At 42.2% G+C, this 13583-nt stretch overlaps 1 protein-coding gene across 1 annotated transcript; it reads right to left on the bottom strand.

Moving 5' to 3' along the window:
- Positions 1-423: 423 nt before the first annotated feature.
- LOC121441189 (phosphate-regulating neutral endopeptidase PHEX-like) lies at positions 424-11427 on the bottom strand (the record flags this gene model as incomplete). The annotated part of the gene is made up of 3 exons (XM_041642323.1): positions 11027-11427; positions 5892-5960; positions 424-585 (listed from the first exon to the last, which is right to left on the bottom strand). Coding segments are annotated over exons 1-3 (349 nt in total), but the record flags the coding sequence as incomplete, so codon positions are not given.
- Positions 11428-13583: the final 2156 nt, after the last annotated feature.

The following is a 13583-nucleotide window of genomic DNA, read 5'->3' as shown; positions in this document are numbered from 1 at the left end:
AAAATGATGTCAAAAGACGATGAGGCGTGAAGAACATTCTGTAAGCCATGAAAATCCAGGAGGAAATAAGAAAGAAAAGAGCTTTACCTTGAACACAGTAGACAAAGAAGTTTCTTGATACAGCGTATTGGTCAGTAACTATCTCTGTGCTCTTAAGCTCTATCAAGTGTTAGTTAACCTTCTGAAATAGAATTTACAGTGGCATTATCAAGTCAAAAAGTAACAGCCTACAATGGGCTTGTCTTAAGGAAATCAGGGAGATTAAAATTCAAAAAACTTTCTATCTTCTACTGAAACAATTTTTTTTTTGGAAATGACTATAATATAGTTTAAGACTGGATAGTCCAAATTCAAATACTGAACTCTTCTTCTTGTCAAATATTACTCTGGAAAGAGTACCACCAAACTCTAGTAGAAACTTACCCTTCAGCTTGAGGTCAACATTGTGTCTGAGCCAAGGATAAACCCCAAAGCTTGGCATATCTTCAGGAATCGGGTTATTGTTTATCCAGCCATCACAAGCAAACCGGAAGAAATTTTCACAAGGATCCACAGAAAGATTTACTTTGCTCATGATGGCAGCAGCTGTTTAAAAAGAAAATCACAGGATTAATGACAAGCGTTAGATATTGTGCACTGTTCTTTTCCAAATGAAACAAAAAAAAATCATATCAACCAGGTTCCACACCCTGGCTTCAACATGTCGCCTCAAATATCTCTCTGGATGAACTTCACCATAGAAAATGACTGCCTTCAGAGTGTACAGGAGAAAGCTGGGTGAGATTCTTAGTCCTAGTTCTGTCAGGCTGTCACTAATGTGTTTGGGGTGTAGAACTAGAATATAAATGCATCAACTGTTCGGTGACCTTTCTTCCATCCAACATATTCCCCTGCATGCTAAATTGGCTGCACTTCCTCTGGAACAATAAAGTCCATTTGCCCAGTTCAAGTGGATTCGTTGGGCTCTCTCTGTCACTTTCTTTGATCAACAGACCTGGTAGGAATGGCTTCTTGTGATTTTCTAAGCTGAGCATCTAAGAAGTTCTACACCCTCTCTGCCGGATCCCTTCAAATGGAGCCTTAGGACCATCCTTTGAAGATGTCTTCCTGGAAAGTTAAGAGGCCCTGGCGATGTAATTTCATTTTCTTGAAATGACTGCCAGCCTCATAGCCATTCTCCTGCCTTGGCCTCCTAAGTCCTGGGATTACAGGTATGAGGCGCTACAGTTGGCTGCATCTATGACCTTTAAGGAATTACTACAAAATGAGAAAAAGAGAAGGTTCCAGTATTCCTAGCACTCATCTCTAAACCATCTTCCAGCTGCAACACAGTTGCTGGCTGCAGAGATGCGCACCATCCGAGGTTTTAAAAGACTGCCAATATTTTAATGACATTGGAAGGATGACACTCTGAGCAATTTTCATACCTTAATTAATACCAGAACACATTTCTACTCGAAATAATGAAAATCCAATGAGTTTTCGGCTAAATAAAAATGAATATCCCACCCCAGTACAATCGAAATAAATTGAGAGGCATATGTTTTGGTTATGGGGGCAGTTCCACCAGCTTAAAAAACGAGGCTAGATGATGCTTCCCTACCTACCCTTTTGATGGAAAAACCACTGCTTGGAGACATTGAAATGAATAGGCAAACACCCTACTTTTTTGTTTCATTTTTGTATTTTTAGACAGGCTCTCACTATTTAATCCTAGCTGCTAGCCTAGAACTTGATGTGTAAACAAGGCTGGCTTCTAACTCACCGTCATTCTTCTGCCTCTACCTCTTCACTGCCCAAGGCATAATTTCCATAGGACTTCGAATTTTCACCATTTTCAACCACTATCTTGGGGGAGAAACTTGATTTGAAAGTGTGATAAATTTCAAGTTGGTTTAACTTTTTTCTTTGTTCCAGAACTAATTCCACTGTCTCTACAGTTTTGCTTACAGCTACTATTTCCCCAATATTTTTAATATTCAAAAGTGCTAGAGCACACAAAAATCTTTCTTCTGGCTTGTAGTTGCCGTCAGTCTGTGCAGTCACAGATGGAATCTGCCATGTCACACCTCAGGGACATTGAACACGTGAGTCTCAGTTGCACACAATATTTACAGTCCCATGGGGAGCTCTCGCACGCACTTTGACTCACATAAGCTCACTGCTTTCTGGCTTCCTTCCCAGCCCCCCTGGCCCCAACTCTTAAATGCCTCTTTCCCTATCTCCTTGGGTTTTCTCACAGGTACTGAGGAAAACTGCAAACTCAGCTCTGACCTCGGGGCCCCGCTAGAAAAGCGAAAGACTACATCACTCACGCTGCGTTTGGAAAGGAGCCCGCGGAGCGAGAACACTCTTCCCTCAGCCTTGCAATCCATCATTCCCTGCTCACAGTTAGGAGCAGGGCTGCCCTCTCTGTGCAGAACTGGGACTTCAAATTGCAAGGGACCATCGTTGTCAAGACACCAAAACTCCATTTTCCTACTAGCCCCATAGAGAAAACTGAGACTCTCGTTTTAATAAACATATATATAAAAGCTGTGAAGGCGCTAGCTGCGAAGCTCTCAAGTGTTGCCCATGAGGCTAACGTTGGAAGGGCTCCCACTAGTCTATACGGTACAGGTGGAAGCGTTCCTCCACAGGGACCCTCAGAGGTGTTGGTTTCAATCCGGGTTCAAAGAAACGTTTTGTAAAGGCGTGCATATTAATATTTCTATGAAATAATCAAATCACTCACATTGAACATTTCCTCTGCGCCCAGAACTATATATGCTAAGCCCTTGTTTGAGCAATAAAGCTTTTTTTTCACAAACTCTAGCGTGTGAGGCTGCTTGGGTTGGAATGACAGTAACACTATGCAAGAGCGAAATAATTGTCCTAGTTCGGTTTCCACGACCAAAAGCAACTTTTGCAAGAAAGGGTTTATTTGGCTTTAAGTGACACAGTTCATCATGGGAAAAAGACAAGGCAGGAACTGAAGCAGAGACCACAGAGGAATGCTGCTTCCCAGCTTGTTACTCGGGCTCTTGCTCATCTTCCTTCCTTAAATCTGCCCAGGGGTACCACTCCACGAAATGGGCCGGACTCTCCCACATCAATCATTTATCAAGAAAATACTCCTGCAGACTTGCCTATAGGCCATGTGATGGAGGCATTTTCTCAACTGAGTTTGTGTACACAGAGATAGCTAAACCCGGAACTACTCACATGCATGTAAGCATTTTGAAAATAAAATTCTATAAATGGTCATCTAAAACTGATACTAGATTTCCAGAGCTGGCAGATTTTCAAATTTTGCAAAAGAACGTACACCATATATAACCACAGGTGACCGAATAGCTCAGCAATGGCTGAATTGGTACCACTAAAACAAGCACATTAATATTTCTACAGGGAAATAAATGCATACTCTCATAAATGGAGTGAATAAAGTCTAAAATGGCTTCACACTGGCTACTTTTGCTTATAAGCCCAGTTTTGCCAAAGGAACTGAGATGGGGTTTGATGCTACAAATTGGGGTTACATTGCTTTCAGGGATTGAGGGTTTTGATGCAGGGGTACTATTACAATTTTTCTTTTCTTTGATTTCCACAACTCATATGAATGTTCAAAAATTCTAGTCCCATTTCACAGGTAATGAGACTGCAGTTTGAGATCATGGGACCTAGAAGTATCTGGATTGTGTATATTCCAAATCCAAGCCACCCTATCTCCATTGTTTCTCCGTAGTCTTTCTGCCGTTTGCATTGCCAAAGAGGAGTTAGGAGAAGAGATCAGGAGGACAAGAAAGAAATGCCGAGTTTTAGAGAGGAGGCATCTCACAAATGACTGCCACTTGCTCAGAAAAAAAGCGAGAGTGGGTCAGACATTTCCATGCCCAGGCCTTTCACCACTGGCACCTGTGCCTATGCACCCTTTCCCCACCCGAACACAAGCTCTTGCATAAAGCCAGACTTGACTTTAGTTCTCAGGACACGTGGACTCAACAGCCATTCCACAGCTCCCTGACCAAGCTGGCCTTGAACTCACAGTGAACCACCTGTCTCCACCTCCTGAGTCCTGAGATTAAAGGTGTGCACCATCACAACCAGCAGGTTATGAAGCCTTTCCCAGCTCAATTAACGCTACTGCTTACCATCTAAATCCTGCCTTTTCCCACAATACATCTCAACCACATGGCTACCACAATGCCTTCAGGAAGCCTCCCAGCTCCTAGATCTTTGGCAATCTCCACCTCAAATTAAGCAACATCCTCTCTCGCCTGGCCTACTGACTGCAACCTCCTTTCTGATTGTGTTTTCTGCATTTCTCCCCAAAGCCAAGTTATCTACAGAAAGACAGCTGTTGCTACTTTGAGACAGTTTCTTTCCATGCATCTCAATGCTGTCCTTGAACTCACTAGGTAACCCTGGCTGGCTTCACCTCCCAAGTACTAGGACCAGGAGCACGTGCCACCACAGCTGGCTGTCATGATCTTAATTAAGAGCTCATATGTTTTCTCCCAAAACTCTCAAGAAACGCTAGAGAACACTAAAGAAAGTCCCAAACCCATGGCACCTAGGTCACCTACAGAACCCTTCCGCCTGCACGGTGCTCCTCACCCAGAAATTGCTGCCATCCTTCAAGCTCATTCCTCTATGGCACCTTTTGCCCAAAGGAAAGCCCTTGCCTCGGTCTTCACATCCCATTTCCCTTCTCATTATTCAATGTCTTTTTGAAGCTCCTACTCCCAGAACCTTCAATCTGGCCATTCTGTCACTTATTAGCACATGAGTCTGTTTGGATATTTTCATTTTCTGATCATATGTTTGTATACTGTGTGCCTTCTATGGATTTTGATTTTGGTTTGTTTTAGCATTGTTTTGAGACAGGGTCTCGTATAATGCACACTGGCCTCAAACTTACTAAGTAGCTATGGACGGCCATGAACTCTTGATCTTCCTGTCTTTCAGTCCAGAATACTGGGGTTGCAGCCATGTATCACCATGTCCAATTTTTGTGTGCTGAGAAGTGAACTCAGAGCTTCATAAATGATAGGCAACTATTCTACAAATTGAGCTACATTCCCAGACCTGTGTGTGTGTGTGTGTGTGTGTGTGTGTGTCTGTGTGTGTGTGTCTGTGTGTGTGGTTTTATTTTTTTCCTCTCTCTAGCTATTTGTTGTGATATAAGCCTAACCATATATAAACCAAAACCTAACTCAGTCCCTGGCATGAATAATAACTATTTGTTGAATTCACGCATTAATCTCTTCTTCTCCTGTCAAGAGGAAAAGCCTGCATGTTTAATTGTCCCATGAATTTCTCTTTGGAAAATGCCCTAGGGTCCTGCCCCCTTAAAGAACTTGGGGTGGGGCTGGAGGCAAGGATTTGGCTTCTTCAAATCTAGGCCCTAAATGAATTATGGGGACGCAAGCAGGATTTACTAACCCAGAAGCATAGACTGCCAGTGTCCCTGTTTAGAACCAAATGGGCCATGCTCATTGGCCCAGAGGATACACAAAGTCTGCTTAAGACAAAGAGGAATCTGAAAAAAAAAAAAAAAAAAAAAAAAAAAAAAAAAAAGACAAAGAGGAATCTGTCCAGCAGAGTCCTGGGAGGCCCATGATCCCTGTGTGATTTAAGGGAGGGTGTCCTGGTTTGCAAGCCCTTTCCAGAGTCCCTTATCATGAGGGCTGAAATGCCGTACAGCTCGGCTTTTACAAAGAAAACAGGAAACCTAATCTCCACTACTTCACACCAAACCTTGAAAGTAAACTTGAAATACCTTCAAAATTGCATTTTGTATTTGGTCAACCTCAAGCAAACAGAACACTAAAAATACTACCTGTTTTCTCTTCCACTCCCCAAGGTACCAAAATTATAACTCGACACAGGGTGGAAAACAGACTTACCGGCTTCTATGCACTCTGGCTTCAGACAGTACTCCTGTTTAGCTTGGAAGCTTAGGAGACCTTGACTCACTGCAAAAACAGACCAAAATAAATGATTGACTTGTAGCAGACCACCATCAAGTAAAACCCATCTGGGCACATATACAAGACATTTGCCATCAGTTCACGCTTCTCAGTATTGACATGGTAGTCAAAAAATCAAGTTGGCTCGAAACCAAGGAAACACCTTGATGAATATGTAAACAGCCTTGCTAGGACTCATGGTTGTTCTAAACTCCCTCCTATCCTATGAGGAAGGAGTGGGTAGAAGGGGTAGAAGGAGCTGTGTTGAGGAGTCAGGTCACCGGGGCCACAGCTGCACCTGGAAGCTTGGTAGAGTGCACATCCTTACTCCAAATCTCCAGGTTCAGAAACTCTAAGGGAGAGGCAGAGCCATTGTATGTGTTTATGATTTGGCTGGCAGAGACTGAACCCAGAGCCTCTCACAAACTGTGCAGGCTGCATTATGGACACACACACACAAACACACACTCCTGTACAATCGAAACAGTTTTCACCAGTGTTTAATATTCCCAACTGGCAACAACCTATCAGACATTTCCAGTCCTTTGACATGGCAGTGTCTTCTACAAAGTTCAGGCTTAAGAATCATGCTGCCAAGTCACAAAATGAAAACATGTTTTTAATCTCATAATGTCTTTAGGTAAGTTAAGATTTTCGTGTCAGGCCACATGCATAGCTGTCTTCGACTACATGCGGGATGCAGACACAGGCTGGACATGAGTGCTTTTGTAAAAGCATAGAAGAATGCACCACTGGTTTTGAACTCCAGGTAGAATCTGGACATTGGCAAATATGAGCCTTAAATCTAAAAGCTTTTCGAAATCCACGTTTTTTTCCTCCATAGCTGGAGAAATTGTGAGCCTTTCATTATTGCTGCACTCCGTGAACAAAAACAAGGGATCTTTGAAGAGCTGGCCATGAAGAAATGGACAAGGGGGCTGAGAAGCGCAATCAAGAAACCTTAGCGTGTTGATGCTTCTGCTCGAGATGCAGCCCTGCAGGTCACCTGTCAGTGTGGCATGTCTTATTATTTATGAACCCACATCCTAAGAGGAGTCTGCTTTGTCTTTGTTCTTTTCTCCACTCCCATCCTCCAAACAGTCTTTTTTATCTGTGCTCCATTATAGATTCAAGAAACCTGCCTACAGAATCTCTCGGGCTTATTTTCAAAAGAAGTCTTAAAACCTGAAAGGAGTGGGAGTTTTCCTGCAAGAAAAAAAAATAGGTAAAAATATATAAACAGTTTAAAGATCAGTACAGGACATTCTAATGTACCTTGATGGTAGATCTATGGGGAGTTCTTCCTTTTTGTCAATTTTTACATATTTACCAAAAGTTCTTTTAGGAGCAGGTGGTATTTTTATAAAGGAAATACAAATTTTACTATAAATATTAATAATTTTATTATTCTAGATAATATGTTCTTGTTAGTAGCTTTATTTTTTTTTAAATCTTATAAAATGGCTAAAAAGCTATCCTTTCTCAAAACTTTGCTGAAAGAGGTGGGGAAAATCGGGGATTCAAGGACAACCAGGAATCTCACTGCAACTTTCAAGCCAGTGTGGCTTGTAAGGACTTCAAGCTAATGTCAGTTCTTTTACCTGACAGTATATATGAGGAAGGTTTTGACTTTAATCAGTTGGGACACAGACAGAGACCATATCCCTCAAAAAGAGAACATTATGCCCACATGGATTAAAGTCCTGGAAACAGACAAGGATCAACAAGCCCAAATTAAAAATTAAATAAATGAAACGGAAATGAATGAGATAGAAAATAGTTTACTATAAAACAATCAGGCATTACTTTTAACTCTTTAGAAGCTTTTTGAAAAAGTCAAGCAGCTCAACTTAGAATCCCCCCAAAGATGCGCTGGGGATATCCACAGATCAAGAGAGTAAGAGTGAAGCCAGTAACACGTCTCAGTGATAGAATACTTACAACACATGCGCAATGTCCTGATTTCCACCCCCGACACGGATTAAAAAAAAAAAAAAAAAACAGAATGGAAAGCTTGAGAAAGACCATACAGCTGAGAGAATCATCACCCAAGTACTGACTAGAACCCACAAACCAGACTGAGGTCACTTCTTCCTATCTCTGTGAAAGGCCTTTTTTGATGGGGGAGGGATCCAATGAAGGATCATATAGCTTCAATATCGAGAAAACTTATCTTCCTGGCTCCCATTCGTGCCCGTTTTGTCTAGGGATGCTTTAGTGGTACGATGAAAAAGAGTCCTGCAACAAGGAATGTATGGCAATGGGGCCAGAAATATTTACTCTCATCTGGTCTTGACAGGAAAAGCTTGCAGAGCACTGCATCTGAGAAACAGATTTCAGGAAGGAAGGAGAAGGAAGGAAGAAGAGAACACTTGAAATGATGTGTGGCTCTATTGCTATACTTGATATTTTTAAATCCCCAGGTTCTCTGAAACCACCTCGGACCACTGGCAGCCATTCTTTCTGTATATGACAAAGCCAAAGGAGAGGTGAGGCAGGATGCTAGGCATCGTAGACATATGACTGAACATGGACATGCAGAGCGCATACTGCAATGTCAACAAAGAAGCGCCTTCCAAGGAAGATCATAACTAGACTGTTGTCATGAAGAACATGGTTTTTCAGGCATTTAGCAAGCAAGATGCAGAGTTTGGGTTCTTGGGGGCAGACCGTGGAGAAAGATGTGGGGGAAACCATTGTGCTGAAATAGTTGGCAAAAATATAAAAGTTCTTAGATAGGCATGGCAGTACAGTCATGTCATCCCAGCATTTGGGAGGCAGAGGCAGGAATATCACAGTTAGTCGTAATAGTCACAGCCTGATCTACATAGTAAGTTCCAGGCCAGACAGGGATACATAGTTGATGGAGGAAGGTCATTGGTTAAATAAAAAGAAACTGCTTGGCCCTCATTGGTTAGAAGATAGGTGGGAGGAGTAAACAGAACAGAACACTAGGAGGAAGAGGAAGTGAGGTCAGACTCCACAGCCCTCCTCTCGGGAGCAGACGCCTCAGAGAGACGCCATGCTCCCAGCTCCCAGGCAGACGCACGTGATGAAGCTCCAACCCAGGATGGACATAGGTTAGAATCTTCCCGGTAAGCGCACCTAGGGGCGCTACACAGATGATTAGAAATGGGCTAAATTAATATGAGAGAATTAGCCTAGAAGAGGCTAGATAGAAATGGGCCAAGCAGTGATTAAATGAATACAGTTTGTGTGTTGTTATTTCGGGCATGAGCTAGCCAGGCAGCCGGGGTGCTGGGGACGCAGCCCCGCCACTCTTATTACTACACATAGTGGGAACGTGTTATAAATAAATAAGTAAACAAACAAACAAATAAATAAATGGGTGAATGAATGAATGAATAAACATTCCTGACTGTAGACCCTCAGATAGATGCACTCTGAAACAATGTTTTCCAGACTTGCACATGCAAATGAATCCTCTAGTGTCTTGTGAAAATACAGACTGAATCAGTAGATCTGGGGGTAGAGGAGCTCAAACTCTCAAGTGATGCTGATGTTGCCGGTTAGAAGACCACGCGGAACAACAAAAGAAGAATGAGGTCACACCCTTAGCTGGTCCTGTTTATTGTCCATCATCATTAGATGTACTCCAGATGATTCAAGGTGAGAGTCAGGTTACTAGACATACTGAAAATTTATCTTTCTTAGCCAGGCCTCCTCCAGAGTAGCGATACTTGATTTAGTAAAGTTTACTTTACCTAAAAACTTTAATGTTTGTGTCAAAATTCATTTTCTCAAGAGCAACACAATTTTGCTCTAAATGATCATCTTCTGGAATGCTATGGTCTCAAAGTGCAATGATCATAAAAGCAGAATTGAAAAAAGTTGCAAAACGCTATTAACATCCCTAAAAGGATCGCATATTGACACTTCATGATGACCACTTGGAGTATGTGTAAACCTAGCCCCTTAATCACTTCCCACATCATGAGTAGTTCCTTGGCATGCCCATAAAATTTCTCCTCCAGTTTAAAATTTCAGAAAGTTGATTGTCTAAAGCCAAGTTTGGAGAAACCTCACAATAGTTTTTAAGACCCACAAATTCAGTCCCAGGAGTAGAAGGTCCAGCTTCACCAGAAAGCAATATACTGATCTAATTTCCTAACTCTTCAGCCATAGAAAACATGGAAAGGTGGTTTGCTCGTTTTAGCAGGGATCTCAACCACACAAGCCTAACTCTTTTAAAAGTTAATTACTGGTTTTCTCTTGCCAAAATAAACATGGCCTCCCGCATCCTGTATATGCCAAGGAATGTTTCCAGGCCTGCTTCATTTCAAGATACACCTAGAAGCTCTTAAATATAGGGCTTGTTTCTAGGTGACCTTCAAGCCAATGAAATACTAGGAGTTACATAAGAAAAAAAAATAGCCAGAGGTTTGGAAACTCTAAACTCTCGAGCATCCCCTGTCCCTTTCCAACAGGTTTCATGCTTTCCCCCTCCCTGGGAAAATGCTTTTGTCTACACATTCTCTCTGAGTACAGCATTCTCACAGGAGTTAGGAAAGTGATTGAATCTCACTGCCTTTCAAATCTTTCACCTTCATTTTGAACTCTATCAGGAAGGTGGCGTTAACCATTCTGCATCTATCAAAATCACCGGATTAACAAAGATTCGAAGAATCCCATGTAAGGACTGATTTATCTTTTGTGAATTGTACTTTGTAACTTGTTCAAGCGACCATGAACAAAAGTCAAACAAAAAGAAATTCTAGTGTGGCTGTTCCCTCACAAAACAAAGGCAAGTATATAACCATGAATTCATAAAACAATCTGGGAAATGTAATACATAATGTTCCCCCCCTCAGTGCAATCGAACCCACCAGCCATTCCAAACCACTTTCTAATCCACTTTGTCTCCTGGACTATATATTTGGTGCTTTAAAAAAGCCTCCTTTTTCACTGACATATCTGGCTGAAACTAAGGGTGCATCTTTATTTTTTAGCATACACAAACAGCCTGCATTATGACAAGGGTTTCTAGAATAAAGAATTAGAAAGTTTCTCCATAGATGCCCAGTTCCTCTGGCCTCTGGAGTTCTACTTACCTAGGAAGAGCAGTGTGCCCAGGACCAGGGTGCCAACAACAAACAGGGCCAGTGCAATTCGAACGCCTCGACTGGTGCCCTTTCCGGTCTCCATGGTGCTCCCCGTTTCTGCTTCCATCGGAAGGGCCGGAGAAAAGACTCAGAAAGAAAATCACTTTTCGTGGTTTGGTAGCTAGTCTCAAGAGTTTGTCAGGCGTTGACATCCAAGACTCTCCTGCTCGTCTGCTAATAGACAGCTTTAAAAATTCCTGTCAGGAAACTTCCCCTCGACACCCTTTCTTAAATAATCTTTCACAAACGAAATAAAAGAAACCCAAAATATTGGTTGCCTTGGCTCTCCCTTGACTAGACAAAACAAACAGCAGTTGCTTTATCTTGGTGCTCTCTCTCTCTCAGCAAAGTCCCTCTCAAGCGGTCGCTTGGCAGGCTTTCTGCTCAAGCGTTCCGAGTATACATGTTTTACTAGGTTGCGGCACAGATGTTTTAGCTATTTAAATGTATAGTCACTTGGGGAGGGGAGCGCACAATTGTCTTTATCAAAACGGAATTCGCAACCTCCCCCTAACCATGATAAGTTAGGTGGCAAGGACAGTCTGCAGCCACTTCAAGATCTCAATTAGTCATGTAATTCTGCCATGCCAGCCATTCTCCTTGTCTGAACTGTCGTCCTCAAAGGCTACTCTTTCAGTGTGCTAGTCCCCTTTTAAAGCCTTCTAAGAGTTCCTAGGATATCCTGGAGCATTTTATTTTAGGAACTCTGTGTATGATAGCATGTGCCAAAAATCAGTCAAAGTCCACTGCAGTGCAAAGTAGCAATTAAGACAACCTACAGAGGCTCTTGGTTTGGACTAGAGCTTTCTATTTTCTTTTCTTTTTTTTCTTTTTTTTTTTTTTTTTTAGGAAAAGGAAGAGTACTCTTTGTGGTGCCAGAATTGTTCAAAATGACAGGTAAGTATATGAATCAGACTCATTAGCAGCCACAAAAGATACAGGAAAAGATTTTCCCCGTGTGTTTTGATGAGCACAGGGCATCCGTGTATTTTGTTCTCTAGTTCCTCCCAGGCAGTCACTGTTTACGATGTTTTTTGTGTTTCCATAAAGTGTTTCTTTCAGCAGCTTCCCCAGAATGAATTCAGACTTATTTGGTTCCACTAGAAAGATCGGTTAATCACAGTCTTTGATCATGATCAAATTCAAATCATGAAAAGCTGCCTTTCTACATGGGGAAGGGCAGTGAACATTTCAATACTATTGAAATGATTTAAATTTTATCCCTTAATGATACAGAGATCATGAATTCGCAGCACAGTGAAATGCTGCTCACCTGTTCCTGTCCAGCCAGAGGTCATAAGATGGTGGAAGTGTAGGAGGAAGGTTCAGGAACAGCTGTAAACCAGATAAACACAGTTTGTGCACATAACTTTGGCAGCAACACCGGAATTCAGCAGATACCAATGAAGGAGGCACAGCATGACTGTATTGTATATTCATGTTCTTATCTGGCCAGGCTTGGTCAGTCCTTAATCCCACACCTTGAGATTCTCCCAGCTTTAAAAATATATCCCATAGAGGGCTCAGCAGTTAAGAGCACTGAAAGCTCCTCCAGAGGACCTGGGTTCAATTCCCAGCACCCACATGGTAGCTCACAGCTGTCTGTAACTCCAGTGTGCATGAAATAAAGTTAAATTACTATATATATATATATATATATATATATATATATATATCCCATAACAGATCTTAACCTTACTTTCTGCTTGCTACATGGCGCCCCAAACACAGGCAGGTTTTGAGCAATTTAACAACATCCTAGCATGTTGGAGCCCTTCTATGCTCATTGACTGTCAACAATACTTCATTGCAGATGGATTTTCCCCAAGAATGTTTGTTCTTAGTTGCATAATACATCTTAGGAATGTGAGCTTTGTGAGACCAAGGACAGTGTCTGATTTTCAGTGTTATAGCCCTAGCAGCAACAGTTCCTGGTGTAACACAGTGAAAGAGGGGAAAAACAAAAGCAAGGAAAATGCTTCCTTATTCCTAGTTAAAAAGCACTTTCAAGAACCAGTCTTGGGGCTGGAGAGATGGCTCAGAGGTTAAGAGCATTGCCTGCTCTCCCAAAGGTCCTGAGTTCAATTCCCAGCAACCATATGGTGGCTCACAACCATCTGTAATGGGGTCTGGTGCCCTCTTCTGGCCTGCACACATACATGGAAGGAATGCTGTATACATAATAAATAAATAAATATTAAAAAAAGAAAAAAAAGAACCAGTCTTATTGCGGCCTCATAAGGGGGCGGGGTTTCTAAACACGCCACTGATAATGGGACTTCCGGTGGGCAGTGCCTTTTTGTTTTAATCTCACAGCAAACAAAATCATGTGACAGCAAATGCCTTCGTAACTCCAAGATAAAAACACAGCTTTGGGTGGTCCAGGACTAGACTTGAGAAGGGGGTGACATGGGAATCATTGTGAGACACTGCCTATCAGCAGCTGAGGGTGTACGCAGTGCACAGGGGAGAGAAGAACGGCCCAAGGAGGCCCAAAGTGCAGGCC

This window comes from Microtus oregoni, unplaced genomic scaffold (assembly GCF_018167655.1).
Source record: "Microtus oregoni isolate MIOR12 unplaced genomic scaffold, Mior012 000074F_000, whole genome shotgun sequence".
Taxonomy (NCBI): Eukaryota; Metazoa; Chordata; class Mammalia; order Rodentia; family Cricetidae; genus Microtus; species Microtus oregoni.
This window is presented reverse-complemented; position numbering and strand designations above follow the sequence as displayed.